We start from the raw sequence: 26454 nt of genomic DNA on the forward strand, positions 1-26454 counted from the left end.
CAGAACCCTTATCAGTTTTTATGTACCAGTACACCTGTTCCCTAAAGGGGATACAGGAAGGGTCATGGTACTATCTTCTCTGTGGTATATATAGATTACAGTAGATCTGGGATCGAAACACCATGATAAGCTAACTTAACACGGATAACTATTCTCCCAATTTTTTATTTATTTTTGTGCTAATGGGTCAGGGATATCATCCTCTAAAGAATATCTGTTTTAAAATTTTAATGATTGTGTCGCTTTAAGCAAACTGGACTGTGTCCAGCTGAGTTTTTGTTTAATTGGTTGTCGCATCGTTTTGAATCCGACTACGGCGGCCATTTTTGCGAACATAACGAACCGAATCGCTTGCTCCGCTTGCCGAGCGGTTGGTACGGAACGGCTGGCTTGGAGAGCGATAACAAGCTGCTTGCTCAGGGAATACCCTTCCGGGTCACTGTTGGCTGTTGCCTCCCTCTCTTTTCCTGTTCGTTCATTCTTTTCATTTGTCTAATAGTCGCGTCGCCGTCATCTTGTCCCCACCCTCATACAAACAACAACAACAACAACAACAAAACATCGGAGCGTGACGCCACGTGACATGATGCGAGCACTTGCCAGAAGATGGCAACAGCAACAGCAGCCGAAGGTACGAATCCGACCTCGGGAGGCTCCATGGACACGACACGCCGATCCCCCAACGCGCGGGGTCCGTATGGAGTGCGGGGTCTTCAGTAAGCCGCATGTCTCCGGAAACCCGGTCTCGCATCGCCCGGAAACCTCTTATTTAAACTTCCGGTACAGTTTCTCTGCGAGTTCCATTGCAATCTTCGCACTACCCACTACTTTTAGCGTTTAGTACAAGTTGCTCGGCGGTCGCGACTAACATTAACAACCAAAATGTGACGTTTCATTGAAACAAATCCTTCGATTTTGCAGCCTTGCTGCCCCTACATACATGGACGCCTTCGTTCCAATCCTTTCAACGAGGTGTTTCCTCATTTAACTTCTCCCCGTGATTGCTCTTTCGGTTTACACCGCCAGTTACGGTGATGTAGCCGTCGGTATAATGCGAACCTTGCAAATCGAATTCGCCATGGCCCCGCTTCGGTAAAAACGTTTCGTTGATTGTGTTATAACATGTGAAATGGCTTATGTATTATTATTTATCATGTTATGTTAATTATGTGCGCAGAAAAACCGATCACAGCGAGCAGAATAAAGCTCGGAAAATAACTCGGCACGGCTTGTTCATATGGTGTGTTCCATGGCGTTGTAGTTCGCGGCAATGCTCACTCTCGCTCGAGGTTCAAAATTTGCTTTAAGGTGAACGGGTGAAAGGTGAATTTGCGGGTGAACGGGTGAAAGGTGAAAAGGTGAAAGGTGAATTTTGGGTGAAAGGTGAAAGGTGAATTTGAAAGGTGAAAGGTGAATTTAAGGTGAAAGGTGAATTTGCTTTAAATTTCCGTTTAAGGTGAACGGAAACTCATTGCAATGTGATCAACGTTAAAAAGCTGTGAATAGTTTAGTGAGCTTCAATCTCGACATAACGATATTAGCATTATCTTGGTTGCGAATAACCATATTCAAACTTAAAAGTGTCTCACACACACTGACAGTTTGTTCAGGATGCCAGCGATAGCTCGCCTACTCTTCATGAAAGACACCGTGGGATCTTTAACGTGCATCAATTAATTCCGGCAGATGTGACGCCCAGTTTAACGTCCATCCGACGCACACATTGATGAATCGCCCGATCTGTGAAACAAGAATGGCAGTTTTTGCTGGGTCGGGATTCGAACCCAGGTTAGGCAGCTCAGAGGTGAGTGTGGGGGAAGTTATTTCAGTTACAGATGACGACAAAAGCCGCCCCTTCTGTCGTATTAAACGTTGGGGCAATACTCCCGGCGCTCACCAGGTAGAATAAGCAGTATACTACACTGACTTGAGGTATTTTAAACCAATTTGAACGGTTGCTACAGGACAGGGCAACATGTAGAATCATACGAACATAATCATAAGACTAAACAAACAAACAAACAAAAAATGCCAATTTTGGGGGGCAACGCCTACCCTCGCCCCCCTACTCCCCTCCCCCACTCCCATCCTGTATACCTCCTCACGGCCCGATTTTTTTTTTATGCTGTGAAAGAACTTTGGTTCAACACGGGTGGTGAAGGTTGTGGTGAAGTTTCATCGAAATTGTGTGTGTAGTTTCTGACAGGATAGCAAATACCTATTTTGGGGGGTCAAACCTGGATCCACTTTGACCCCCCATAGATTTTTTTGTTTGTTTTTTGTATACAAGATTGTCAAATTCTTTTCTTTTTTTGGACATCTTCAAAAAAATTTTATTTATCAGGAGCTCGTGAAAAAGCTAACATTAATCACACAAAAAGTCAAACCGACACATAAAACACAAAATAAGGGGAGCGATAGACAAGATGGGGAGAGAGGGGGAAGGACACAACACAACATTTGAGAGCAGGGACATCGAGAGAACTGTGGGAGGGAGAGGCTTGGGGGGGAGGTGGGAGAGGTGTAAAACATATGGACACTGCAAGAACTTCCAGGAAAGAAGTTGGAATTTCAAAAAAAAGTGTATCTGGGGTGAATTAGCGGGGGTAGAAAAGATCAAGGTTTTGGATCGGGGAAGATAAGAGATGGTGGTGAACAGCTGTTTAAAGACCTGGAGGGAGGAGTGGGATTGAAGGGAGTGGGGGAGTTTGTTCCAGAGGCGGGAGAAAAGGGGAATGAAAGAGTGAAGGTGAGCAGAGAGCCTAGATTTCGGCAGTTTAACCATAAGAGGGTTGCTGGCAGATCTTGTGCGACCTGCAGGAATATTGGGGGGACAGAGCACAGAGAGAGCTGGGGGAGCAAGGCCAGAGAGGAGTCCGTAAAAGACAGAAAGACAACCAACCTGCCTGCGGTGACTGAGTGAAAGGCCCTCGGAGATAGCTTCATCGCAGGAGATTCCATTGATTCTGAAAGCTTTGGTTTCAACAGCGTGAAGCCGAGCTGGGTGTGAGGCAGGAGCACCGGCCCAGAAGGGGGAACAGTATTCCATTGAGCTGCGGATGAAAGCCTTGTATGTGGTGAGGAGCTCAGGTTTGCCAAGGAAGGACTTCGCACGACGGAGGATGCCCAGTCGGCGACTGGCTTTGGAAGCCAGCTTGGAAATGTGGTTTTCCCAAGAAAGATCATGGCAGATAATGAGACCCAAAAGCTTGAGCGACAGAACTTCTTGGAGAGGATTGTTGAGAAAGTAGATGGGAGGGTTGTCCAGTCGGTCTTTTCGGAGAGATATAGTAAGAGTGTGAGATTTGTCAGGATTGAAAGATTGAATCACTTGTTTGACCAGTCTGTGATTTTGTCCAGGTCTGCAGAGAGTGAGGAGGCTGCAGATTGCCGATCTGGGGGATGAGGAATGGAGCGGCAGATAGTGGAGTCATCAGCAAAGAGATAGAGAGGATTTTCCAGAGAGTCGGAGAGATCATTGATGAAGACCAGAAATAGCACAGGGCCCAGAACACTGCCTTGGGGAACTCCAGCCTGAACAGGAAGGGGGAGATGAGAGAAACCCATTCAGGGCCACACGTTGCCTACGACCAGAGAGGAAGTCCGCAAACCATGAGTGGAGATTTCCATGGTTACCATAGGAGGAGTGTTTGGTGAGCAGAGCTGGGTGCCAGACCGTATCGAAGGCACGTGATATGTCAAGGGAGACAGCTCTAATTTCCTGTTTGGCATTGAGGACCTCCATCCATTGTTGAGACAGCAGAAGCAACATGTCCAGAGTAGAATGACCTGGTCTGAATCCAAATTGATGATCAGAGATCAAGCCATTGGAGAAGAGGAAGGATCCCCATGGACTTCAATTTTCTTAGTGCCTTGAACAAACATTGGTACATCACAGGTGATGAAGGTTGTGGTCAAGTTTCATCGAAATTGCATGTGTAGTTTCAGAGAAGAAAACAAATACCTATTTTGGGGGGGTCAAATCTGGATCCACTTTGACCTCCAGTAGACCCACTTTGACCCCGATTTTTTTTAAATACCGTGAACAAACTTTAGTCACAACACAACAAATATCATTTGTGCCAAATTTGGTCGCAATCCCATCAGCGGTTTCTGAGAAGAAGTTTAAGTGTTTACGGACGGACTGACGGACGACACGCCATCGCATAAGCTCACCTGAACTTCGTTCCAGGTGAGCTAATAATATGGCCAATAATCTGTTTTACAGTTGCATTGCTCTATAACATTAATTGAGAACTTTGTGTCAGTATGCATTTGTAAGTGTTTGTAATCAGTAAATGGCCTGTTAGTTTGTTGTTGTTTGCTATGTGGCTTCAACGCATGATTTTGCCAGCTTGTGTTTGTTTGTTTTGCTTTGCAGAACACGATGTCGGTGCACCTTGCAGCCGAGAGGTGCAGGAGCTTGATTTCTCTCACCCGGATTTGCAAAACAATAACCTTGGATTCGATAGAAATTCCGACCATTTAGATGGAGTTTGGAGCAGACAGACCTCTGGTAGTGGAACGCAGAGCCAGCGAACCTTCGATGTCCAACGGAGTGACGGACAATGTCAAAACAGCTTGGATTCGCGCAATGCTGGGAGCGTGTCACGTGGAGACCTTGTGGATACGACGCTAATGGCAGAGAGAGGAAATTTGCCAGAAATGGAAAGCTTGCCTTCTACCAATGATACCTTTTCAACTGGTACAAACTTTGCGGAAAGTATGTTGGAAAAGGATGATTGTAGCCTCTTGTGCGCTGGGAATGATGACGCATTGCCATTGACGATGGAAAATGAGCAACTGGAAAGTGTCAAAAGCTCAGTCATCAATTCCTTTGAGCACCTTGTGATGTCTGATGAAAAATCACGTGACTTACAAGATAATACGAAAACGACTTTCTCCGACAATGAAAGACCGATCAACGATTGCTCCAAATCTGCATCAGATCTTGTAAAATCAGGAGTGGAAAATGGGGCTGATCCGGACTTTAGTGACGAATCGGTTGTCCAAATTTCAAGCCGTGCGTCTTGTAGCCGAGGACAGTCTGCTCCGCAGAAGCAGAGCTTCCTTCCTGACGAAGAAAATGTACTTCATAATGATAGGTCGCTTTTAAGCGAAGACACCTGCATGGATTTTACACCTTGCATCGAAGACAAAAATTCAGTTCGAGCCAGCACCGTTACCGGCCACAATAGTCTTGGTCCTCGAAAGCCGCGAATTAATCCCTTCAACTACTTGCAAGACAAGGACTTGAGTCAAGACGTGTGTGAGAATCACTTTGGCGATGCAGCTGATGATGCGGTCGCTCGCGGTGCTGCCCCACAAGCGCCAGGCCTCTCACCTCAGCACGTGTTCGCTCAAGTCCAAGTCGGTAATGCTACTCGGAGAGAGCCCAGGCCTTCACGTTGGTTGCAGGACAGTCGAAGCCTGGATGGTATAAGCCAGCTTTACATGTCCAAAGACATAAAACCAAAGGAGCTAAAGCAGGAAGGAAGGAGAGCAACCATCGCTAGCTCTTTAGAGCTGGAGGGAACAGTCGTTCAGGAAGGCAACCTCACCCATTTTGTGGCTGCGGATCTTCAAGAGAAAATCAAACTGAGCTCATCGAAGCATCTAAATGGTGAGTCAACTCTGTGAATATGTCCACGGTAACGCTGTGTCCACGGTAAGGTATATTGTAAAATAAAAAAAATATCATTGTGAAGGTAAGAACCCACTTGCACGTTTAAACGTTGCTCCATTCTGTCGTCCGTTGTGCAGGCGAACAGCACAAACTCACTGATATTTATGGCAAACGGGTGTTTGTGAAGGCTTGTGTTTGTCTGTGGCGTCAGACATGTATAAAGATGGATGCAATCGACAGAACACTTAATCAAAGTCTTCTAACCACCGTGGGCTTGTGGTAAGCAAGGAGAGATTCTCACATTGGATCCTCTTTGCTTCCCATGGCTAGGATACTTCGATAAATGACATAGGAAGCTGAAATTTTCAGGGACCATTGAGGACACCCTGAAGTTGTGGCTGTGCAAGTTTCGTTTGATTCCTTCAAATTTTGGGGGAAAAAAACATCACCCATCTTGAGATTTTCTTCCTTTTTGGGAAGCAGAGGGAGGTGGGTAGGGGGGAAGGGGGTAAGGGGGCGAGGTTGAGGGTGGGTGAAATTGGAATTATCCGAGCTATATAACCGCAATGCATTATATATGCAATATGCAGTACGCATGTTTTCGTTTCATATGTGTAACCCAGATTTATTTTATTTTTGGGAGTGATTGAGGCAGCGGTCTATTGCTTATACACTGCCCAAATAAAAGGATGCGTCAGAAGAACGTGTTGCATGTAAGATTGCTCGTAGGGTGGGTACTCTTCTCTGGTATTAATAATCATAAAGATAATAACATGACCCCCTCCCTCCCCTCCTCCCTCTGGCGGCTTCCATATAGAGCAGGTGCTTCTTGTTTTTTGATGGAGGGAAAGTATGTTGCATGTATCATCTACTCCTCTGTGAAAATTTGACCGAGGAAGCTGAAGCTTTCAGGGATTAACGAGGGCACCTGAAATTGTGCCTGTGCAAGTTTAATTACTTTCCCCTCCATGATATGTAGTTTTTCTCTCTTGGTTAACTTTCTAGGTTAACTATAGGTTAACTTTCTCTCCATTATGTATAGTTTTTCTCTTTTGTCTATATGATGGGCTCGGCTCAATTATATTCCATTTCAACGGATGGAATCGACAGGACTTGATTGATGGAAGCCAAGCCGTTGTGGGAAGTGAGGAGAAGCTGACGTTTCAGGAGTTAACCATTTGTTCGAGCCAAAGGGTTTCCCTTAGCAGTTAGCACACCGGGATGTATTTTGTGCATGCACTTCCAAACCACTTGATGAAATAAGCTGAAAAGTAGTGGTTGTACCCTGGGAATGCATTGGAACATTCTACTAGGTCTGGATGACCACTTCCAACTTAAAGTCACGTCCTCCACCCCAGTCGAACTGGTCGTTACCACAACGGTTATTCTTGATGCTCAGATGATGATCGAAAGATCCAGAATGCACACATACCATACACAACAAACAAATCCATGCACTTTCTTTGCAATAACCGGAATTGATAATAGAAAAGTGTACAAAATAAACAACCCTTAAATTGTGAACACGTTTCCTTGATAGAAATATCCAATTGTAAAGTTTGATATTTTACAAAAGGTGAAATTGTGAAACACAATAATATAGCATCTACGGGCGGATAACTGATTGCAAGACATTGCTTTTAAATGTCTTCAAAGTGCAGCAATTCTTCCCCTACCCCCATGTAACCCGTTACAATTTGAACCTTCCCCAGAAGGCAGTTTTAAGTTCTACAAAGAGGAGACGATATGAGCAAAAGAGTAGGTGTGCAAGAAACCTGAATTTTGGGGCCCAGGATGGGGTTACAGGATGAGCATGTTTGCCCTGGAGGAGCAGGAGAGGCTTGGAATATGGAGAGGGCAGAAGGATTTGACTGGAGGAGGCCACCTGACATATCTGCGATGAGAGAGCAATGTTCCTTGTGCTTTGTTCTCATTGCAATAAACAGCAATAATGTTGAGAGGTTTAGAGTCTGCAGAATACAGGAGAGTTGATGCTGAGGCCCCAGTACATAAGGTTGTCGGTACCGAAATGTAGCTTTGAATTTTAGATACTTTTGATCGATTAGGATAAGCCTGTTGTTGGCCTAACGGTAAAGGCGGCTGACCTGAAATCTTATGCCTAGGTCACACATAGGCGGATATTTTGGCGACTACCGGCGACTGCCGGCGATCAAGATTTTTCGGCGACTACTGGCGACTACTGGCGATGTCGGGTGGTAATGTGACCATAAAATATGGTCAGGCGGCAGTATGGCGACTGCAGGCGGCCACATTGACTCGTAACTCGGCCGCCACTAGTCCTACTGCTGTCGTCGTCAGTCTCCCATAGCCGCAGGGGAGACGTGACAGTTTTTCTGTAGTCGATATGCAGCCGCAACAGTGTCGGCCCGTAGTCGGGAAGATGCCGCAGGAAGGCCGTATGGCATTCGCATCTCTGCCGTGCTAGCTGGTGGGGGCGATTGCGGAAGACTATGAGCGACTGGGTTGCGGCCGCTTTATGCTCTTATTACGGATACCGACGACAGCATGGCGGTTCCATCACGACAGCATGGCGGATTTTTTTCCATTGCGACTGAGCGCGCCGTTTTTAAACATTTTAAAAACTTTTTGGCCCCTTTGCGACTCTTGCCGACTGCAGGCGACCTGGGGAGGATAACCACGACTACAGGCGACCGTCCATTACGGTTTCATTACGATTGTCGGCGGATGGTGGCGATTTTTTCAGTCGCCAGTAGTCGCCGACAAATCCGCCTATGTGTGACCTAGGCATTAGGGTCCTCAGTTTGAGCCCCTGTCATTCCATTGAAATAACACCAGGTGGGTTGACTCAGCTTGTCATCCTTCCGAGGTCGGGAAAATGAGTACCAGTTTACTGGTAACTGGTGTCAGGGGTTTTACCTTTATCCATTACCTAGGAAAGCACTTTTAGAACTCCAGACAATGTACAAGAGAATTTATTCAAGATAAGGCTTACATGTAAGGAAGATTTCTGAGCTCCCACGACCCAGAATCTTAGGGAGCCACCAAGTCACACTGGCGTTAATATACTTTGCCCAAGGTCGAAATAACTATCAACATGCTTTTTGGGTTCATTCCTTCCACCGATACGGATCGCTGCCTCGCAGAGAGAAATAGTACACAGTTGACGAGGCGAGGTTAAATCAATGCAATGCTGTTTTAAAGCATAACCAGAGCCACACATTCTGACTCCTGTCTATAGGGCACAGTGCGACATGTAAACTTTTTGTCTTGTCCACAATCTGGCTCCATCCGTGTGAGGGGTCTGATGAATCCCCATCACGGGCACTGCATCAGCGGCCTAGCCGTGCTTCCAGAAAGGACGCAACCAGCAGCCACAGGCTGCATACGGAACAACAACAAATTGTAATTCCTGCTTTTGTATCCTTGTGTTTTTAATTTTTTATTTCTTGATTAAACTTTTTTTTTTCAGAAGACTCGAGGACAAGTTTGGAGGTTTCGAGTTCTTTTCAAAGAAGCGCTGATATCCCCGCCATTGACCCCTCTGTACTCGTCGACCTGGAGATTCAGGCAAAAGAGGTGGCGAGTAATGTGGACAACATGATGAAGTCTTTAAATTCTGCCATACAAAGTGTGAGTTCGGACACATTATTAATAGGGTTTTTTGGCCAGAGTAGAAATACAAACTGAAGCGGAGTATTTTTATTTTTTTTTCAACACAAAGCCAACGCTTGTGGAACGTAGATTCTTGATTGACTATAATGAATGTTCAAACAGCTGATAATTACATGTTTCTTGTTAACTCTACTCACCATTCTTGGGCTTTGTGTTTCGTGTTTAAGTTTGAAAATTCTTCCTTCGGACAAATTATATCTACATTGCCTTCAGAAAGTATTCACACCCCTTGACTTTTTTCACATTTTGTTGTGTTACAGCCTGAATTTAAAATGGATTACATTGAGATTTGTTTTTGTCACTGAACAACACATAACCCATAATGTCAAAGTGGAATTTTCTTTTCAGAATTTTTTACAAAAAGAATGTGCCCCTAATTGCATTTTTTGGTACTTCACCTTTTGTGATTCCACCCCATTTTTGCCATGTGGTGATCATAACTACCAAGTTTAGTAAATTTCTGCCCAACTGTTAGGAGATCATAGCGTTACGGACGGACAGACGGAGCCGATTACAATATCCCCTCGTTTTTTGTCAAAAAGCATGAGGATAAACATTGTTTGGCATCATTATCAGTAAATGAGTAAATGGAAGTTCTAACTCACAGCAACGTGACTGTGACTATACAATCGTAAGCTAGAAGTGACCTTTGAACTGACTTTTGATATGTGGACTGCGTTGTGGTTTGATGAGCAATTATCATATATGAAATATTATCTCCCTTGTTGTATGCAATCGTAATGGTTATAGATGCCACCATTGGTTGACGCCACTTGATAAAGGCCCGTAGCACAAGGTTATTTTTCACTTCCATGGGACAGTGCTCTGGTCACGGGGCTTGAGATCAAGTCTCACTGCAAACCCTTATCCCTGCACTTTAGCAGAAACAGGTACGAATGTGATCAAACGAAGCCATATGTGTCTGAACAGAACGTCTGTTGGTTTAAACTGAATATGTCGTTACCATAGTTACGTCTGCCCAAGGCTTCTTCCTTGATAGTGAAGATAATGAAGCCTATTCCTCAGTTCTGCTTTGGCCTAGTTGTTGCTCCTAAGTAATTCCAAACTAGGTAGTGGAGTCAAGGCCCTAGTAACTTGAGCTTCATGCCGAATTATCTTCCAGATGACTGCCTTGAGTGTCGGCTACGTGCAGACGTATCGGGATTCTGTCGACAGCCTTGGTGAATCGGTGGATTTTAGTATCAAGGTATGATGATTGCTTTTTATTGTCGTATTTTCTCAAAGTTGCTTAACCTTGACATCTGTACATGTTCAAATGATGACGACAGTGCTGAACAATGATGTTTTAACTTTAGACCAAATGTGGTGGTGGCCTCGTGGTAAGGTCATTGGGCTGGAATGTCAGAGGTTTTGTATTTTTATTTGTATGGAAATCTGGGCCCACAGAGTAGCTAAACAATGGCAGGGTTCACGGACGAGATGTTAAACTGGGAAGGGCAGACAACCTTCTTCTTCCTTGCGGCTTGATGAATGGCAACTTAAAAATCCAAGTCCAAGTATGATAACGAAGCAATGCAAGTTCCCTGTGAGTAGTATGTTTTTGTTGGTTCTGGCTCACTGTGCCCCCGACTATGGTTCAATATGGTTCAACATGGTTAATTTTTCAATTTTCCCCAAAAAATTATTTAATTTTCAATTTTTTTTAATTTTCAATTTTTTATTTAATTTTCAAAAAAAAAAAATTAGATTTTCAATTTTTTCAATTATCAATTTTTTTTGTTTAATTTTCAATTTTTCCAATTATGTAATTTTCCCAATTTTTAAATTTAATTTCCAAAATGTTTATTTAATCTCCCGGAGGTTAGCTGGTGTAATCTTATCATTAGCATGCTATAGTCTTTATTTTCCTCCGCAGTGCGTTGAGTTTGATTTATTTTCTGTAATACCGCCAATCCTTTAAGAACCTCACCGGTTCCCATCTTTTTATATTTTTCCGCCCACCTTTCCCTCAACTCTCTTTCCTCTCTTTCCTCCCTCTCCTCCCTCTCTCTTTTCTCCCTTTCCTCCTTCTCCTTTTTCTCCCTTTCCTCCCACTCCCTCTCTTCCTGCTCCTTCTCCTAAAATTACAAAAAACACCTCCAAACCAACAGACACACATTCAAGCTTTTTCAGCTGGAGGAGAGGGAGGAGGAGAAGAGTGGGAGGAATGGGAGAAAAGGGTGAGGGAGGAATGGGAGAAAAGGGTGAGGGAGGAATGGGAGAAAAGGGTGAGGGAGGAAGGGGAGAAGGTTAAGGAGGAATGGGAGAAAAGTAGTAATTTTCCAAATTAGTTAATTAAACGGATAACACATCACTCAGAGGAAAGGGAAAAAAAAAATTCAGCAAAAAACAATTGGAAATTAAATTAAAAAATTGGGAAATCCACAACATGAAATCCATCCACAACATGAAAAAACTGAAAATTAAAAAAAAAAAATTGATAATTGAAAAAATTGAAAATTGAAAATTAAATAAAAAAATAGAAAATTTAATTAAAAAAAAAAAAAAATTGAAAATTAGTTTTAAAAATTTGGAAAATCGTAAAAATTTGGAAAATTGAAAAATGAACCATGTTGAACCATGTTGAACCCCGACATAGTCGGGGGCACAGTGAGCCAGAACCAACAAAAATATACTACTGTGGATCTACAGTTATGTTCTACAGTTTTATGATTGTTGTAGAGGTAGGTAGAGCACATCCCTCCGCCAGGCTGAACAGTTTACGTTTTGTATCCACCGATTGGATCGGATCTGGATTCGGATCTGAACCAAAATCAAATCGGCTTGTTTCTTGTCGCCTAAGCAACTGATCCACTTAGTTTTGTCATAATTGGGCCAGAACATTTTGAAATATCATGCTATACATCGTTTTTGGCCCCATCACTCAATGGTGAAGAATCACCTTTAAAATTTTAAATTCTTGTATCCGGATTTGGATTCGGATATTCACCAAAATTGAATCACTTCTTTATTGTCACACACCCAACCTGTCCACCAGGTTTTGTCTGAATCCATCCACAACTTTGAGATATTGTGTATATATCCTTTTTTTGCTCTATCTCTCAATGGTGAAGAACCACAAAAAATTATCAGATCCAGATCTTCACCAAAATATAATCATCTCAGCCGTGTCACATATCCAACCTCTCCAACAAATTTCTTCAGAATCCATCCACAACTTTTTTAGATATCCTTTCAGAAAAACAAAGAAACAGACAAGCAGACAGGGGTGAAAACATAACCTCCATCCACCTTTGGTGGCGGAGGTAATAAGGTGAGCAAAAATCAGATGATGTGATGTGAAGGAACCAGACTATTTGGAGCATGAATGAATGATAGAACAGAAATATATAAATATACAAGGGACTTTATGTTTAAAATTTAAATTCACAGGTAAGGTAGGACTACAAAGAGCAGAAATGGGATGAAAACCAACCAACCAAGTAAGGAAGGAAAATAGTGGAGCACGTGAGACCTACTGAGAAACTTAATAATGTATCCGAAGAAATACGGAACTGTCAAGGAAAACAATGAACATTACAACGTTGAATAGATTTGATAATGGACAGATTCAAAATAATCCGACAGGTAGAACTTGGCTTTGGAGGAGTGAAGCAGCCTTCGTCCACACGCCAATAACCCGGAAGTGTAAACCCGAATGTTGACAACCCTGCCTTCGAAAAGGTCGTGCTGCCCAAAATTCCTCACCAAATTAAAGAAATTTCAAATGTGCAAATGATAAATAGGTTGTTCATGTCTCCAGTGTACCCTGTTCCAATGAATAGTATTCATTCTGGCATTCATGGAAGAGCGTCCCATCTGCTGGCATTAGTTGGTGGACGTTAACGATCCCACGGTGTCCTTCGTGAAGAGTAGGAGAGCTATCCACCAGCACCCTGAACGAATTACAAATTCCTGCCATAACTTCCTGTGAGTGGCGACCCATCAAGGATTGTAACTCTAGCCAAGAAACTGCTTCCCACACCACGATTTATACCCACTCCATTTCCATGGTGTTGGGAACTTCTGATGCAGCCTCCTGGAAAAGAAATCCATTAGTGGTTTGCTATTGACATCAGTCAGAGTCTTATCAGTAACGAAGGCTGGAAAGGGTGGAAATGCGAATGGTTTGGTGAATGTGCGGAGTATTGTTGAGAGAGAGGAAGACAAATTATGAATTGCGAAAGATGATGGGAATAGAGCCTGTGATGGATGCTGTGAAGAGGAACAGGTTGAGATGGTTTGGTCATGTGTTGAGGAAGGATGAAAGTGACTGGTTGAGAAGAGTGAAGGAAATGAATGTAGAAGGAAGTAGAGGACGGGGAAGACCGAGAAAGACGGCTAAAGATGGTGGAAGAAGAAATGCGGGCAAGGGGGTTAACAAGGAGAGATGCAGAAAATAGGGCAAAATGGAGAAGATTGTCATGGGGCCCACAAGGCTAACCCCCGCTCTAGCAGGGAAGATGGCCTTAAAATACATGTTGTTGTTGTTGTGTATTGACTTATCAGTGGTAAACATTGGGGCAAGGATTTGGTAGTTGGCCAGGATGTCGGCAACAATCGCCTCCTGTTTTGAAAAAGCAATGTGAGATCTTTCCTGTTAACTAGCAGCTAACTCTGGCAGACTTAGTCCATTAAAGGAATAATATCGGAAGTGCCAGAAGCATTTCAGGATGCGGTGGGATTGATATAATCTATGTATTAAAGTAGCCGGATGTATCCGTCCATCCACCCCTCTGTCTGTCACGTTCCTTCCTCGGGGGCGTCATTACGGCTTTAGGTCTGGCGCTAAGCAAGGCCTCCAAGGGCATGCATATCCTCCCGGCAGCGTCCAGCACTCATCCCATCCCGTCACTTCGCTGACGGCAGTTGAACACCATGACCCATATAACTGACTCGGTCTGACTGACATCCGCCAGTGACGGGATAAATGCCAGACGACAGACGCTAGGCGTTGACATGACGGATTTTGTAATGTGGCGGTGTGGTAAGACGGCGTTACGTCTGGGATGTCATTACGGCATTACGTCTATCACTCGGCTCGGCCTTTATGGCGGCTGTGATGAAATATGAAGAAGAGGATTCGAATGGAATAGCCTTGAGAAGGGTATATGACGGGTTGTAGGGGAAAGGAGCAGTTTTTGGTTTCGTATCTGTATTTTGTGAGCGGACGCTCGAGAAAGGTATGACGGGAATTAATTATTTGCTTGCTTATAAACAATGAAATGCTAGTAGAATCTTTGCTGTAGTTCTGATATTATTCTTTGTTCTGTTCGTATAGGGTATGTGGAGATAGATTCCAATTAAGCCTCATATGTGGAAACAAGGTCTCGATTTGATTTAATAACAGCGGCCCAGTGTATAATAGCATGAAAAAATGAATGAATGATCGTTTTAAGGCCATTTTCCCCGCTAGAGCAGGGGTTAGCCTTGCGGGTCCCATGACAATAATGGTTCCCTGTTTGAGGCAATGTTTTTATGGCCGGATGCCCTTCCTGGCACCAACCCTTAGTCGCCTCTTACGATGCGCAGGGATACGGTGTACCTATTCTAAACCGGGGTACACACCGTGATCATTCATCCCAGCAAGCTGGTACTCAATTAGCCGACCTCGGAAGGATGACAGGCTGAGTCAACCCCCCTGGTGTTAATTTAGCGATCGACCGGGATTCGAACCCAGGATCCTAGGATCCCAAGCCGGCACCCTAACCGCTAAGCCAACACCAGTGTATAATAGCATAATAATATATATACTCTCTTGGAAATTTTCCACTTGGAAAATACTTGGGAATGTGGCAAACCATAGTTTGAAATAATAGTAGGCCTGATGTTTAATATTCAGCATTGTCACGTAATGGTAATTCTTTTTGAAATTTGGACAGCAATATGGATGTAACAACATACTTGTGAAACACCAAAGTGACTTTTGCAACCTCTGGTCACGATTTAAACCAAGGAAAGTGTGCTCTCTCTGAGCTATCCACTTGGAAAACACTTGGGAATGTGCCAACCCTGAAAATACAGCAGCATCATTAAGAATATCATAATGACACAATATTTATCAATTTGAACTGAAGCAATATGGATGACAAAATTTCCCTGCATTCTTCGGATTTATAAAATGTGCCACAACCTCCAACAAAATATTTTGTCCATTTTTCACAAAATGTCGAGTCAATGGCTGGTTGGAAGTCAACCTTAATTGGAATGACAGAGTTGACTTGAATATTGGTGGCATACTGATGCATTTCCTTATGAAAGGTTTTCGTTACGTTGTTAATATCTTTTTCTTTCTTTCTTTGCCTCATCCTCTTCATTTGGACAGGCAATGTACACGCTGATAGCACGCACCGAAGAACTGGATCAGGCCATGCGGCCTGTTCATTCCCTCACCAAACAAATCAAGGAAGTCAAGCGGTTATTGGATTACTTCGAAACCCTTTGTAAATAATTAAATAAATAAATAAAAGCTTTTTGCTACTTGGGTCCATTTATTGCCTTCACCATCACGCACAAGCCTTACACTATCGGATTTGCCGCACATTCGTTGGGTTTAACAAAGCTTAAATGGTTTCACAATGTTATTAGCGACATCACTTGGGCCACAAGTCGGAGTCGTTCCTGAGCGGTTTAATTTTTAATTAATTGGGGACTTTTTGCTACATGATGTGCTGCCGTTAAGGCATTTCCTCATTGCATTGACACGTGGAATTGTACAATGAAAATGTCTTTCAAATGTATTGTTTGTGTGCGTGTTTGTTTGTATATATGAAATGCCGTTGTATATTTAGTTTGATAAAATTTGGCACCGAATGCTTTTGTAACTGCTAAACTTTGTACAGATGTTCAAAGTATCCAAGAGTCGTTGTTAGTGACTCAAGGTATTCAAGAAATGCAGTGCATGCAATGCAATAAAGAAGTCTTCAGCAACATGACTGTGGATACCGGACATGTACAGAAATCCTACAAAGGACAACATTGGGTTTGTTCCATCGCTCTTCCTGTGGGGTTAACTCTACTCCATTACAAACCGAGGCGCTCTCACATTTGTGAAAAAGATTGACAAATGCAAGTCGTTTGTCTGAAAAACAAAGCAACTGTAAAGTGTAAATTGTTTCAAAATGTTTGTGTGGTGTCACACCTGAAATTGTGGTGTGAAGGGACAACATGTCCAGTTATCTGAGTCTTTCCTCATATGTGAGTTGATTAGGTTCTGCTACGAGCTTTGACGCTCTCCGTTGCATCCTATCGATCTTATCGGCGTCTTCTTTAAATCTCAGATTCCAAATTTTATTTCCATATTCTAGGAGAGGACGAACCATCGAGTTGAAGAGAAGTGGGAAATTTTCCAAGGTGAAGCTGGAAAAGGTGCATGGAAGGTTAGCTCATTGGCTATAACACCAAGGTCCTTCTCTTCCAGTGTAACTTGTAGTTCTTCTCCATCGAGGTAGTACATTACATCCCGGTTTCCTTTGCCAGTGTGCATGACCTTACATTTGGCTGGGGTGAATGAAAGTTGCCAAGTATCGACCCATCTTGCAGATGTGACAAGGTCCTCTTGTAATGATCTTGAGTGTGCTCGGGTTGTGACATCCCCATAGAGCTTTCTGTCGTCAGCGTAAATCTGGACGTAGTTCTGTATCTCGGTCGGCAAGTCATTGACGTACAGCCATGATTTGTTATCCATATTGCTTCAGTTCAAATTGATAAATTTGCCTACCCCCCACAAACGTAAGAATACTTTAATCCATTCCACATCGATTTCCATCCAGCACTCCAAGGGAACGCTCGGAGGCGCATTCCTCCAGATTCCTTTGGATCACTCGCGAACAGGTTTTCCAAGCGAGCACACCCAACACGCCGCACACCAAGCCTGCCCGATTATACACCACCCATTCTCACTACGCGAACCATTTATATCAGGCTGGATGCAAACAGAATTCATTCATTTCGTACCGAGGTCCGTCCAGTTGTAAAACACAGCTCATTCGATTTTACTCATGACTTTCTTTGATTCACCCGGACTCTCAGCCATTAATGTTGGCTCATATAGACCACAGGTAGGTTCCTGGTGCACACACGAACCTCTCCTCTGGCATCGTGAGGCTTCTTTCAACAAAATACATCACACATTTTCACCAATCTACACTTGGACAAGACGTTCCTTACATTTCACAATGTGCCTCTTCTCAGGCCGACCAGACAACATAAATGCACCAATCTCAGTTCCTGCTGAGAAATGGCACATACAAGCAAAGCTGGTAAGACAACATTCTTCTGAACTGCTGGCCAAGCAGACCCTCCAGACCATAAACAGACCTCTAAGACATTGGATTTTTGCATGATCAATGCGAGGATTTCCCACTTCCCAGCACTTACCTCACCCCAGAGGGAATTAGCCTCATATCAAAATTCAACATAACGACACCATTGACATCGCAGTAACATCATAACACAACAGAGAATTAAATCTTCACATGATCCGGAGTCACGTTACCCCAAGGGTCCAGAGGAACAATGTTACCAGCAGGTGGAGATCCATTTGCTTTTTCCGCAAAGTCAGAGTCCTGGAGTCGCCTTGGCTGGCACCGTGCCTCGACCCACAGGGCATTAGTGGCCCACAAAAGGACGCCAAAATTGTCATAGAAGGGTGTACACAAAATAGAATGTCCACACCTCAAAAACAATGTCAAGTTTTAATTCAATGGAGAAGCCTCCCTCGAATATAATAAGGATTACAACACAGTCAAACAGTACTATGCCGGCGTACTCAAACAGGACTCCAGACGACATAGAGCAGGTCTTATGCCCGATTCGGTCTGCCTCTTGTCTTTTATAGTGTTTTGCTAAGACAAAATAAATTCTTCTGGACTTTGTGGCGTCTGGCTTGAGCGATGAGGGTTCGAACGAGAGGTCAGGGATTCAGCCAAGCAAGGGTAGAAAAGCATCTGGTTCATATCTCAGGATAATCCATAAAGATAAGCATTTTCAGACAAAGAATCCAGACATTCCATTTCATCTGGAAAAGCAGTTTCATGGTTTCTTTAAAGTAATATTGTGTATCATCTTTGCACAGATCATCAATGTAAGTTTTATTCCTTAAGGTATATCGAAGCACAGCACATAGCTTTTTAAATTCATAAGGCAGATTACTCATGGAGTTATCACTAAGTATATGTTTTTTTCACTTTATTAGCATTCCATATTCCAAAGATTATATAATACTGCTGTGCATCACAATTAGTATTACAAAGCAACACCCATGTTTCTGTGCTTTCCTGCAATGAGAAGAGTAAGAACAGGTTAGAACAGGATGCAAGTGATAACTCACTTACAAAGAAAGAGGGACATTTCAAGAAATTCAGAAGTCCATGCAGACTTCTACACTTCCAAGGCCTCTTTCTCAATAGGGAAAGCAATACCCTGCAGGTGTTGGTATTTACTATCCACACTGACATCTGTATGCACCTGGATGGGAAATGACAAAAAAGTTGATAAAGTTGACAAAAAATGCTGTTGATAAAGGACATGAAATTTGAGCAATGTCGCATGATCAACCAATCAAGGTGATTCCATAAATCAAAAGCAAAGCAAAAAAAAAAAAAAGACGGCACACAACAAAGGGAACGAATAAAAATAAAGAACCTCGTTCAGTTTCAACTTCTGTAACTCATTCTCTGCATCCGTCAGAGGTAGGGGAGCAGAATCATACTGCAAAGAATTCTTGTAACCGCAGAGGCAAATTTCTTCCTGGAAACACAAAAATCAACAAAACCATTCCCACTCCGCATAGTACCCTTCGAACAAATGAGCAAAAACACCAGCAGTTTCCAATAATTGCTGGGTCGAAGAAATCAATACAATATTCAAGACTCAAAGCAACTCAGTGTTCATCCACCTAATATTGGTAGCTGCGATATCCCAAACATAACCAGCTCACCTTTGCTGTACCGAATAATTCATTCTTTATATGGCCGCCTCCAAACTCTTTCTTCACAGTGGCACGAGTCCCAGCATAGAGCATTTTCAGCCTCACCTAGTCACAGCACAAATCGATTAAACCAGCACAACTCACCACAAATGATCACACATGTTACAATGGAACTAATTATAATGTACAGATCGTTATTATTTCGTATGCAGCGAGCCACGACTGGTTGCTAGGCTGTGCCGCTGATGCAGCGCCCCTTGTTGACAATATGCTGGTAATATATTTGAGACCTCAGAAGGATGACAGGCTGAGTCAATGCACCTGGTGGTATTTAATGGCACGACAGGGGCTCAAACTTTAGGATCTTAAGGTAGCCATCCTTACCGTTAAGCCAACACCAGGCTTGATGTACGGATTGGGAACAACACATTTGGGGTTCAATACAGGAGAACAGAGCAGGAATGGTGGGGTCAAGCTTAGCAATGTGGAAAGGTTATTTATTTTTAAAGCAGTTCATGATGATCAACATATAACATGCTCCATGCAGAGCGTCGGGTCTTTAAAAGCGGTTTCTTGGCTCGGGTTACAATCCTGGATCAGTTGCCACTCTGACGCAGAAAGTCAGGGAAGGAATTTGTAATTTGTTCAGGATGCCGGCGAAAGCTCACCTACTCTTCGTGAAGGACACCGTGGGATGTTTAACGTCCACCAACTAATGCTGGCAAACGGGATGCCAGTTTAATGCCCATCCGAGGGACGGCACACACATGATGTGTTGAATCACATGATGCACACACATGAATCATTGCAAATGCAAAACATTGTGTCGATAGAAATTTGTTTTACCAAACACAATGGACATGGTAAAAAAAAGTTCTTTGAATGTTAATTTGCTTCTCTCCCGGGCCAGTCAACGTGGTGCCAGCTGTATCATATTTTTTACCTTGAAAACCTCCTCTTTACATCCATATCTTCCTAAAACCTACTAATTGAACTCAGTAAAAACATTTTATATCAATATTTGAGTATATTTTAAAGGCATAACGTAACGAGATTTCCTGAATCATTATTCGACATTGTACAACATGAATTCATTATTAGGAAGACCAAGTTAAAACATCATGTTGAAATGTGAAAGCACAATATATATATATATATATTGTTACGGAAACGGAGTACGGCGCTCCCCTTTAGCGGGGGGGGGGGGGGGGGGGGGTTAATCCCCCTTTTATTTTCACTGGCCGTCTCCGCTCCTGAAGCTATCCCGCTTCTTCGTGGGGTGAGATTGGCCGAGGTGATTGGTCAAGGGAGTCACGTACACCTCCGCCAACCTCTCCACGAAGCCGGTGGATAGCCCCGTTCGAGACCACGGACAAGATGTTATTTGCCGAGCGGGTTAGCAGCCCGCGGCTCGAACCATTAGCAAGTACTACACCCGATTCTTATGCGTTGGCCAAAATCGTGCCACAGGTGTTAAATGATGGAAATCACAAAGACGAACGGATGTGAAGAAAGGAAGGCAAAGGTAGGAAGAACAGGGATTTATTATTAATTACTATTCACACAATTAAAGAAACCAAGGAGAAGGAAAGAAAACGAAAGCAATTTACAGAAGAAGAAGAAGACAGTGCAATTCTACTTATACAAGCTTAACTTATTCCCAGAGACAAGACACACAAAACAAACTCACGTACACAAAAGGATGGAATGGCAGGAATGGGTGGAGGGATGAGAAGGTTCAGGTCCGTGCAAACGGCAGGGCTGGAGGTGACAGCTCCGACTCCTCGCACTCTGGTTCACAGAACGGACGACAGGGAGATCCGAGGACCGCGGCACGTCGAGGTTCGCGTGCCCGCACTGGTTGTTCTTCAGAGTGCTGGTTGGTATCGCGAGCAGGGCGTGCCGATTCTCATTCGCCTTGTGCTCCTTGGTTATGCGCTTTCCTCTCCAGAACTCACTCTCTCCTTCTCAACTGAACTCTCTCAACTGAGCTCCGGTGGACTGCTATGGCGGGCTCCGCGCGACGGGTTATATAACCACGCCCATGGAACTTTTGCGAACCTCCTCGAACGCTCTCTCTCCGCCCTCTCAGGCCAAACCCCTCATCCTTGGTTGGTTGATCGGGGCTGGTTCACTCCTCCTTCTGCTGACGATGTGGGGCCACACCCTTCTTCCCCGAGTTGACCTCGTGTTCAATGGAGGGCGAATGTAGTTGGTAATGCGATTGGCAATGGAGGTTCTGGGGCAATTGAAAGGGGATTCTACCTTAGTTGATCTGGTGCAATGCAGTGTCAATTAATGGGAAACAGAGACTTAAACTAACATAGAATAAGAAATAACTATAGAGAGGTCTATGATTTTCTACGTGCATGCGATGGACTAACTAAAAGGACGACCTTTGATCTTTCACACAAAACGGAGGTATTTACAAGAATTACTATTTACAGAGGGTAATATTTACAAAAATTACAGGATTCTCAAATCCATTACAATATATATATATATATATCTTCTATCTTCTATCTATATATATAAAATAAAGTTTTTGTTTGTTTGTTTGTCTGCACGTGCTAATCTCCTGAACAGTGAAAGATAGGAGGAAACCTCCGAAACAAAAATGTCGGGACGGGCCCCGGGAAGGTTATAGGCTAGGTGGGGAGGCCGGTCGAGGCCGCCTTGGCCGAGCTGGGCCCATTTCGCAATTAAAAGCTGAGCTGAATTATAGTAGTCAATCTTCTACGGCCGCGAGTAAAAGCTGAATTATAGTAGTAAATTCATTCAAAAAGAACTAAAAATGCCGGGACGGGCCCCGGGAAGGTTATAGGCTAGGTGGCGAGGCCGGTCGAGGCCGCCTTGGCCGAGCTGGGCCCATTTCGCAATTAAAAGCTGAGCTGAATTATAGTAGTCAATCTTCTACGGCCACGAGTAAAAGCTGAATTATAGTAGTAAATTCATTCAAAAAGAACAAAAATGTCGGGACGGGCCCTGGGAAGGTTATAGGCTAGGTGGCGAGGCCGGTCGAGGCCGCCTCGGCCGGGCTGGGCCTATTTCGCAATTAAAAGCTGAGCTGAATTATAGTAGTCAATCTTCTACGGCCGCGAGTAAAAGCTGAATTATAGTAGTAAATTCATTAAAAAAAAAACCCGGGCAACGCCGGGTGCTTTCGGCTAGTATAGATAATATATATTGTCGTGTTCCTCGCGATTTAAAAACCGACCAAGGAAACAGATTAACCGAGCGAGCTTTAACTCCGAAGGCGTTCAGTTCAAATATGGCAGAGTTCGTACACGCGGGGAGGGAGGAGGACAAGGAGAGTGGGGAGGATGCTGAAGTTCCTTACCTCACGGTTCCGCCTTCAACCCTCAAACCTGTGGAGATTAAATCAAGCGAACACCAAATTAAATGTACAAAAAGAAACGCGTTTATTTTACAGAACCCGATACGACGTCACGTCGTCGACCGATATGCCTCCGCCCACATTATTACGTCATTATAACACTTGTACCAAGTTTGATTTAAATCCATTCAGCTGTTCCCAAGTTATCACATTTTTACCTGATATGACCTCACCTTTGGCCTTTGACCTCATGACTCCAAAATCGAATCAGTTCATCCTTACCTCATTATACATACCTGCACCAAGTTTGACAGATTCCTTCAGCCGTTCTCAAGTTATCGCGGGAACGAAAACCACGGACGGACCGACAACCTGAAAACATGATGTCTCCGGCGACTTTGTCAACGTAGGTATAAAAACTCCTACATTGAACATGTCAACCATTTCTCAGAAATGCTTCTTTTTTTTCTTTTTTTTTGTATACTGAATCGAGGCTCGTGAAAGAGCTAACATTTACTTCACAAACAAATCTACCAGACAAACAAAATATATAAAAAGAGGGAGCGGAAAACAAGATGGGGAGAAAAGGGGAAGCACACAAACACAACATTTGAGAGCAGGGAGATGTGTGGAAGGGAGAGGGCTTGGGGGGAGGAGGCGTGGGAAGGGGGGGGGGGGTGGAGGGAGAAGTATAAAACACAAGGACACCAAGGACTTCCAGGACAGAAGTTGGTATTTCAAAAAAGTGGAATTGGGGTGAAATTAGCGGGGGTAGAAAAGATCAAGGTTTTGGATGGGGGAAGATAAGAGATGGCAGTGAACAGCTGTTTTAAAGACCTGGAGGGTGGAGTGGAATTGAAGAGAGTGAGGGAGTTTGTTCCAGAGGCAGGAGAAAAGAGGAATGAAGGAGTGAAGGTGAGCAGAGTCTTGATTTTGGCAGTTTGACCATAAGAGGGTTGCAGGCAGATCTTGTGCGACCTGTAGGAATATTTGTGGGACAGAGCCCAGAGAGAGCTGGGGGGGGGGGGGGGGCAAGGCCAGTGAGGAGTCGGTAGAAGATGGAAAGACCACCAACCTGCCTGCGGTGAGTGAGTGAGAGACCCTTGGAGTTAGCTTCATCGCGGGAGATTCCAATGATTCTGAATGCTTTGGTTTCAACAGCGTGAAGACGAGCTAGGTGTGAGGCAGGAGCACCAGCCCAGAGGGGAGAGCAGTATTCCATTGAGCAGCGGATGAAAGCCTTGTATGTGGTGAGGAGCTCAGGTGTGCCAAGGAAGGACTTTGCACGACGGAGGATGCCCAGTCGGCGACTGGCTTTGGAGGCCAGATTTGAAATGTGGTTTTCCCAGGAAAGATCATGGCAGATAGTGAGACCCAAAAGCTTGAGTGACAGAACTTCTTGGAGAGGATTATTCAGAAAGTGGATGGGAGGGTTGTCCAGTCGGTCTTTTCGGAGAGACATCGTAAGAGTGTGAGATTTGTCAGGACTGAAAGACATGTTCCACTTGTTTGCCCAGTCTGTGATTTTGTCCAGGTCTGCAGAGTGAGGAGGCAGCAGACTGCCGATCTGAGGGATGAAGAATGGAGCGACAGAGAGTAGAGTCATCAGCAAAGAGATACAGAGGATTTTCAAGAGAGTCAGAGAGATCATTGATGAAGACCAGAAAAAGCACAGGGCCCAGAACACTGCCTTGTGGAACTCCAGCCTGAACAGGAAGAGGAGATGAGAGAAACCCATTCAGGGCCACACGTTTACTACGACGAGAAAGGAAGTCCGCCAGCCATGCGTGGAGATTTCCATGGATACCAAAAGAGGAGAGTTTGGTGAGCAGAGCGGGGTGCCAGACCGTATCGAAGGCACGTGATATGTCAAGGGAGACTGCTCTAATTTCCTGTTTGGCATTGAGGACCTTCATCCATTGTTGAGAAAGCAGAAGCAGCATGTCCAGAGTAGAGTGTCCAGGTCTGAAACAAAATTGATGATCAGAGATCAAGCCATTGGAGAAGAGGAAAGATTTCATATCTGAAGCAATGATGGATTCCATGACTTTGCTGATAATTGGGAGAAGGCTGATTGGTCTGTAGTTTCTGGGATCTGTTTTTGCACCTTTTTTGTGCAAAGCAGTGATGTTGGCAGATTTCCAAGCAGATGGAAGATGACCTTGAGCAAAAGAGAGGGTGAAGAGAACGGAGAGAGGGAGTGAAAGAGCGGAAGAACAGGATTTTAGGACCCGTGGGCTGATGCCGTCAGGTCCAGTTGCAGAATCCGAGTCGAGGGTTGACAGAAACTTTTCCACCTTGTCAGGAGGAAAGGACACAGAATCCAGGAGCAGCTGGGTACGACTGGGTACGGTGGGTACAGAGAGGGATGGGTTTGGGACACAAGATTTAGAGGCAAACACAGAGTTGAGGCATTCAGCTTTTTCACGTGCGGAGTCAGCCGTGTGGCCATTTGAGGTGAGGGAGGGGACGGAGGGGGAACAAACACCAGAAACAGATTTGACCAGACGCCACCAGGATTTGGAAGAGGGAGACAGATAAGAGAGTTCGGTCCTGAGAATGGAGAGATATTGTTTCCTGGCTCTCCTGAGGGTGGACACACACTTGTTTCGGGCTTTGTGAAAGGAAATGAGATTTCCTTCCGTTGGATTTGCTTTCCAGGAGACGAAAGCAAGTTGTTTCTGGGCAATAGCCTCACCACAAGATTCCGTGTACCATGGACGGGAGGAAGGGTATGACAACAGAAAACGAGATGGGATAAATCTGTGCATGAGAGAGAGCAGTTTGCTTTGGAAGAATTCCCAGGAAGAATTTATGTCAGAGGCAGTAGAGATGGGAGACCAGTCCAGATGATTGATGGCTGCTTGAAGACCGTGCCAGTTGGCCTGAGTGAAATGCCAGACTCGTCGACGCTGAGGAGGCTCTCTGAGAATGGTCAGAGAGATGTCCACTTTAACAAGCACATGATCAGAAGAGCCGATTGGAGCAGAAGAAGAGCAGCAGACATTTTCAGGGAAGTTAGTCATAACCAAGTCCAGAAGAGAAGATGCTCCGTTGACTGAAATCCGGGTCGGGAAATTGACAGATTGTGTCAGTCCCAGTGAGTCACGGAAGTCCTTCGCTGAAGTCATGGCTGGTGAGAGAGGTACCCACACCCAGCCAACTGGCATGGTGACGGTTGAAATCACCACATATGAGGAAGAGAGAGTTGGGATGGGTAGATAGAAGTTGGTCCATATTCTCAGACAGTGAGATGTAGATGGAGTCATCACTGTTTGGTGGACAGTACAACACACATATGAACAAAAGGTGGGAGCGAAGGGGAAGCCGTAGCCAAAGGTATTCCTGGGGGTGAGGTGGAAAGAGGGCAGTGCAGGGCGAGTGAGGAAGAGTTTTTTTATAAAGATAGCAACCCCACCTCCAGGACGAGGCTCAGGTCTATCATACCGGAGGAGGGAGTAACCTGGGAGAGATACCAAGGAATCAGAGACATCATGAAGGAGGAAAGTTTCTATTTAGCAGATCACGTCTGGTTTGTCAGAAGCAACCTGTATGGAGAGATCAGACAAGTTTGAGCGAAGGCCCCGGATGTTTGAGGTCTATACTGTTAAGGAAGAGGAAGGGGGAGCATCGGATACAGAACAGGGGGGGGAGCGGTAGGGTAAGATGTGGAAGAGGAGGAAGAGGTAGGGAGAGCTGTTGAAGGTGTGTCGGAGATTACAGAATAGCTTGGAGAAAGGGAAGAATGGGGCAGACAAAAGGTTTGATGGTGATTGGGAGAGGCGCAGTGAGGTGTTATTTGACGAGGGGGAAGAGCGAGGCAGAAGGTTGAGGGAGATGAAGGTGAAAGTTGTAAGGGGGAAGAAGCGGGGAGGACGCTTTGAGGGGGAGGGGTGAGAGGGGAGT

General features: G+C 44.4%; 2 protein-coding genes across 8 annotated transcripts; one reads left to right on the forward strand and one right to left on the reverse strand.

Annotated features, from left to right (window-relative positions):
- Nucleotides 1-410: 410 nt before the first annotated feature.
- On the forward strand, nt 411-16212 carry BORCS6 (BLOC-1 related complex subunit 6). 6 transcript variants are annotated; one of them, XM_068133217.2, is made up of 5 exons: nt 411-631; nt 4382-5623; nt 9078-9238; nt 10404-10487; nt 15606-16212. In XM_068133217.2, the coding sequence occupies exons 1-5, from the start codon at nt 607-609 to the stop codon at nt 15729-15731; spliced, it is 1638 nt and encodes a 545-aa protein (XP_067989318.1). In that variant the 5' UTR covers nt 411-606; the 3' UTR covers nt 15732-16212. The 6 variants fall into 6 exon arrangements, with proteins under 6 accessions (XP_067989318.1, XP_067989317.2, XP_067989316.2 ...); XM_068133216.2 differs by having other exon boundaries at nt 480-716; nt 9081-9238; XM_068133215.2 differs by having other exon boundaries at nt 482-716.
- A 1750-nt stretch (nt 16213-17962) lies between these two features.
- Nucleotides 17963-21656, reverse strand: LOC137438186 (twinfilin-1-like). Of its 2 annotated transcripts, none has more exons than XM_078766494.1 (4): nt 20906-21656; nt 19221-19316; nt 18926-19030; nt 17963-18748 (listed from the first exon to the last, which is right to left on the reverse strand). In XM_078766494.1, exons 2-4 carry the CDS (start codon nt 19302-19304, stop codon nt 18662-18664), a joined length of 276 nt encoding a protein of 91 aa, XP_078622620.1. In that variant the 5' UTR covers nt 19305-19316; nt 20906-21656; the 3' UTR covers nt 17963-18661. The 2 variants fall into 2 exon arrangements, with proteins under 2 accessions (XP_078622620.1, XP_078622621.1); XM_078766495.1 differs by lacking the exon at nt 20906-21656 and having other exon boundaries at nt 17963-18299; nt 18616-18748; nt 19221-20330.
- Nucleotides 21657-26454: the final 4798 nt, after the last annotated feature.

This window comes from Myxine glutinosa, chromosome 12 (assembly GCF_964187855.1).
Source record: "Myxine glutinosa chromosome 12, kmMyxGlut1.1, whole genome shotgun sequence".
NCBI lineage: Eukaryota > Metazoa > Chordata > Myxini > Myxiniformes > Myxinidae > Myxine > Myxine glutinosa.

Excerpts from the sequence above, each read along its gene's own strand:
- BORCS6 (XM_068133215.2), top strand. The coding sequence starts at position 584 with ATGATGCGAGCACTTGCCAGAAGATGGCAACAGCAACAGCAGCCGAAG. Across the intron at positions 5,624-9,077 it reads CTCATCGAAGCATCTAAATG|AAGACTCGAGGACAAGTTTG; the intron begins GTGAGTCAACTC and ends TTTTTTTTTCAG. Across the intron at positions 9,239-10,403 it reads TAAATTCTGCCATACAAAGT|ATGACTGCCTTGAGTGTCGG; the intron begins GTGAGTTCGGAC and ends ATTATCTTCCAG.
- LOC137438186 (XM_078766494.1), bottom strand. The coding sequence starts at position 19,304 with ATGCTCTATGCTGGGACTCGTGCCACTGTGAAGAAAGAGTTTGGAGGC. Across the intron at positions 19,031-19,220 it reads AATTATTCGGTACAGCAAAG|GAAGAAATTTGCCTCTGCGG; the intron begins GTGAGCTGGTTA and ends TTGTGTTTCCAG. Across the intron at positions 18,749-18,925 it reads AGAAGTTGAAACTGAACGAG|GTGCATACAGATGTCAGTGT; the intron begins GTTCTTTATTTT and ends TTTCCCATCCAG.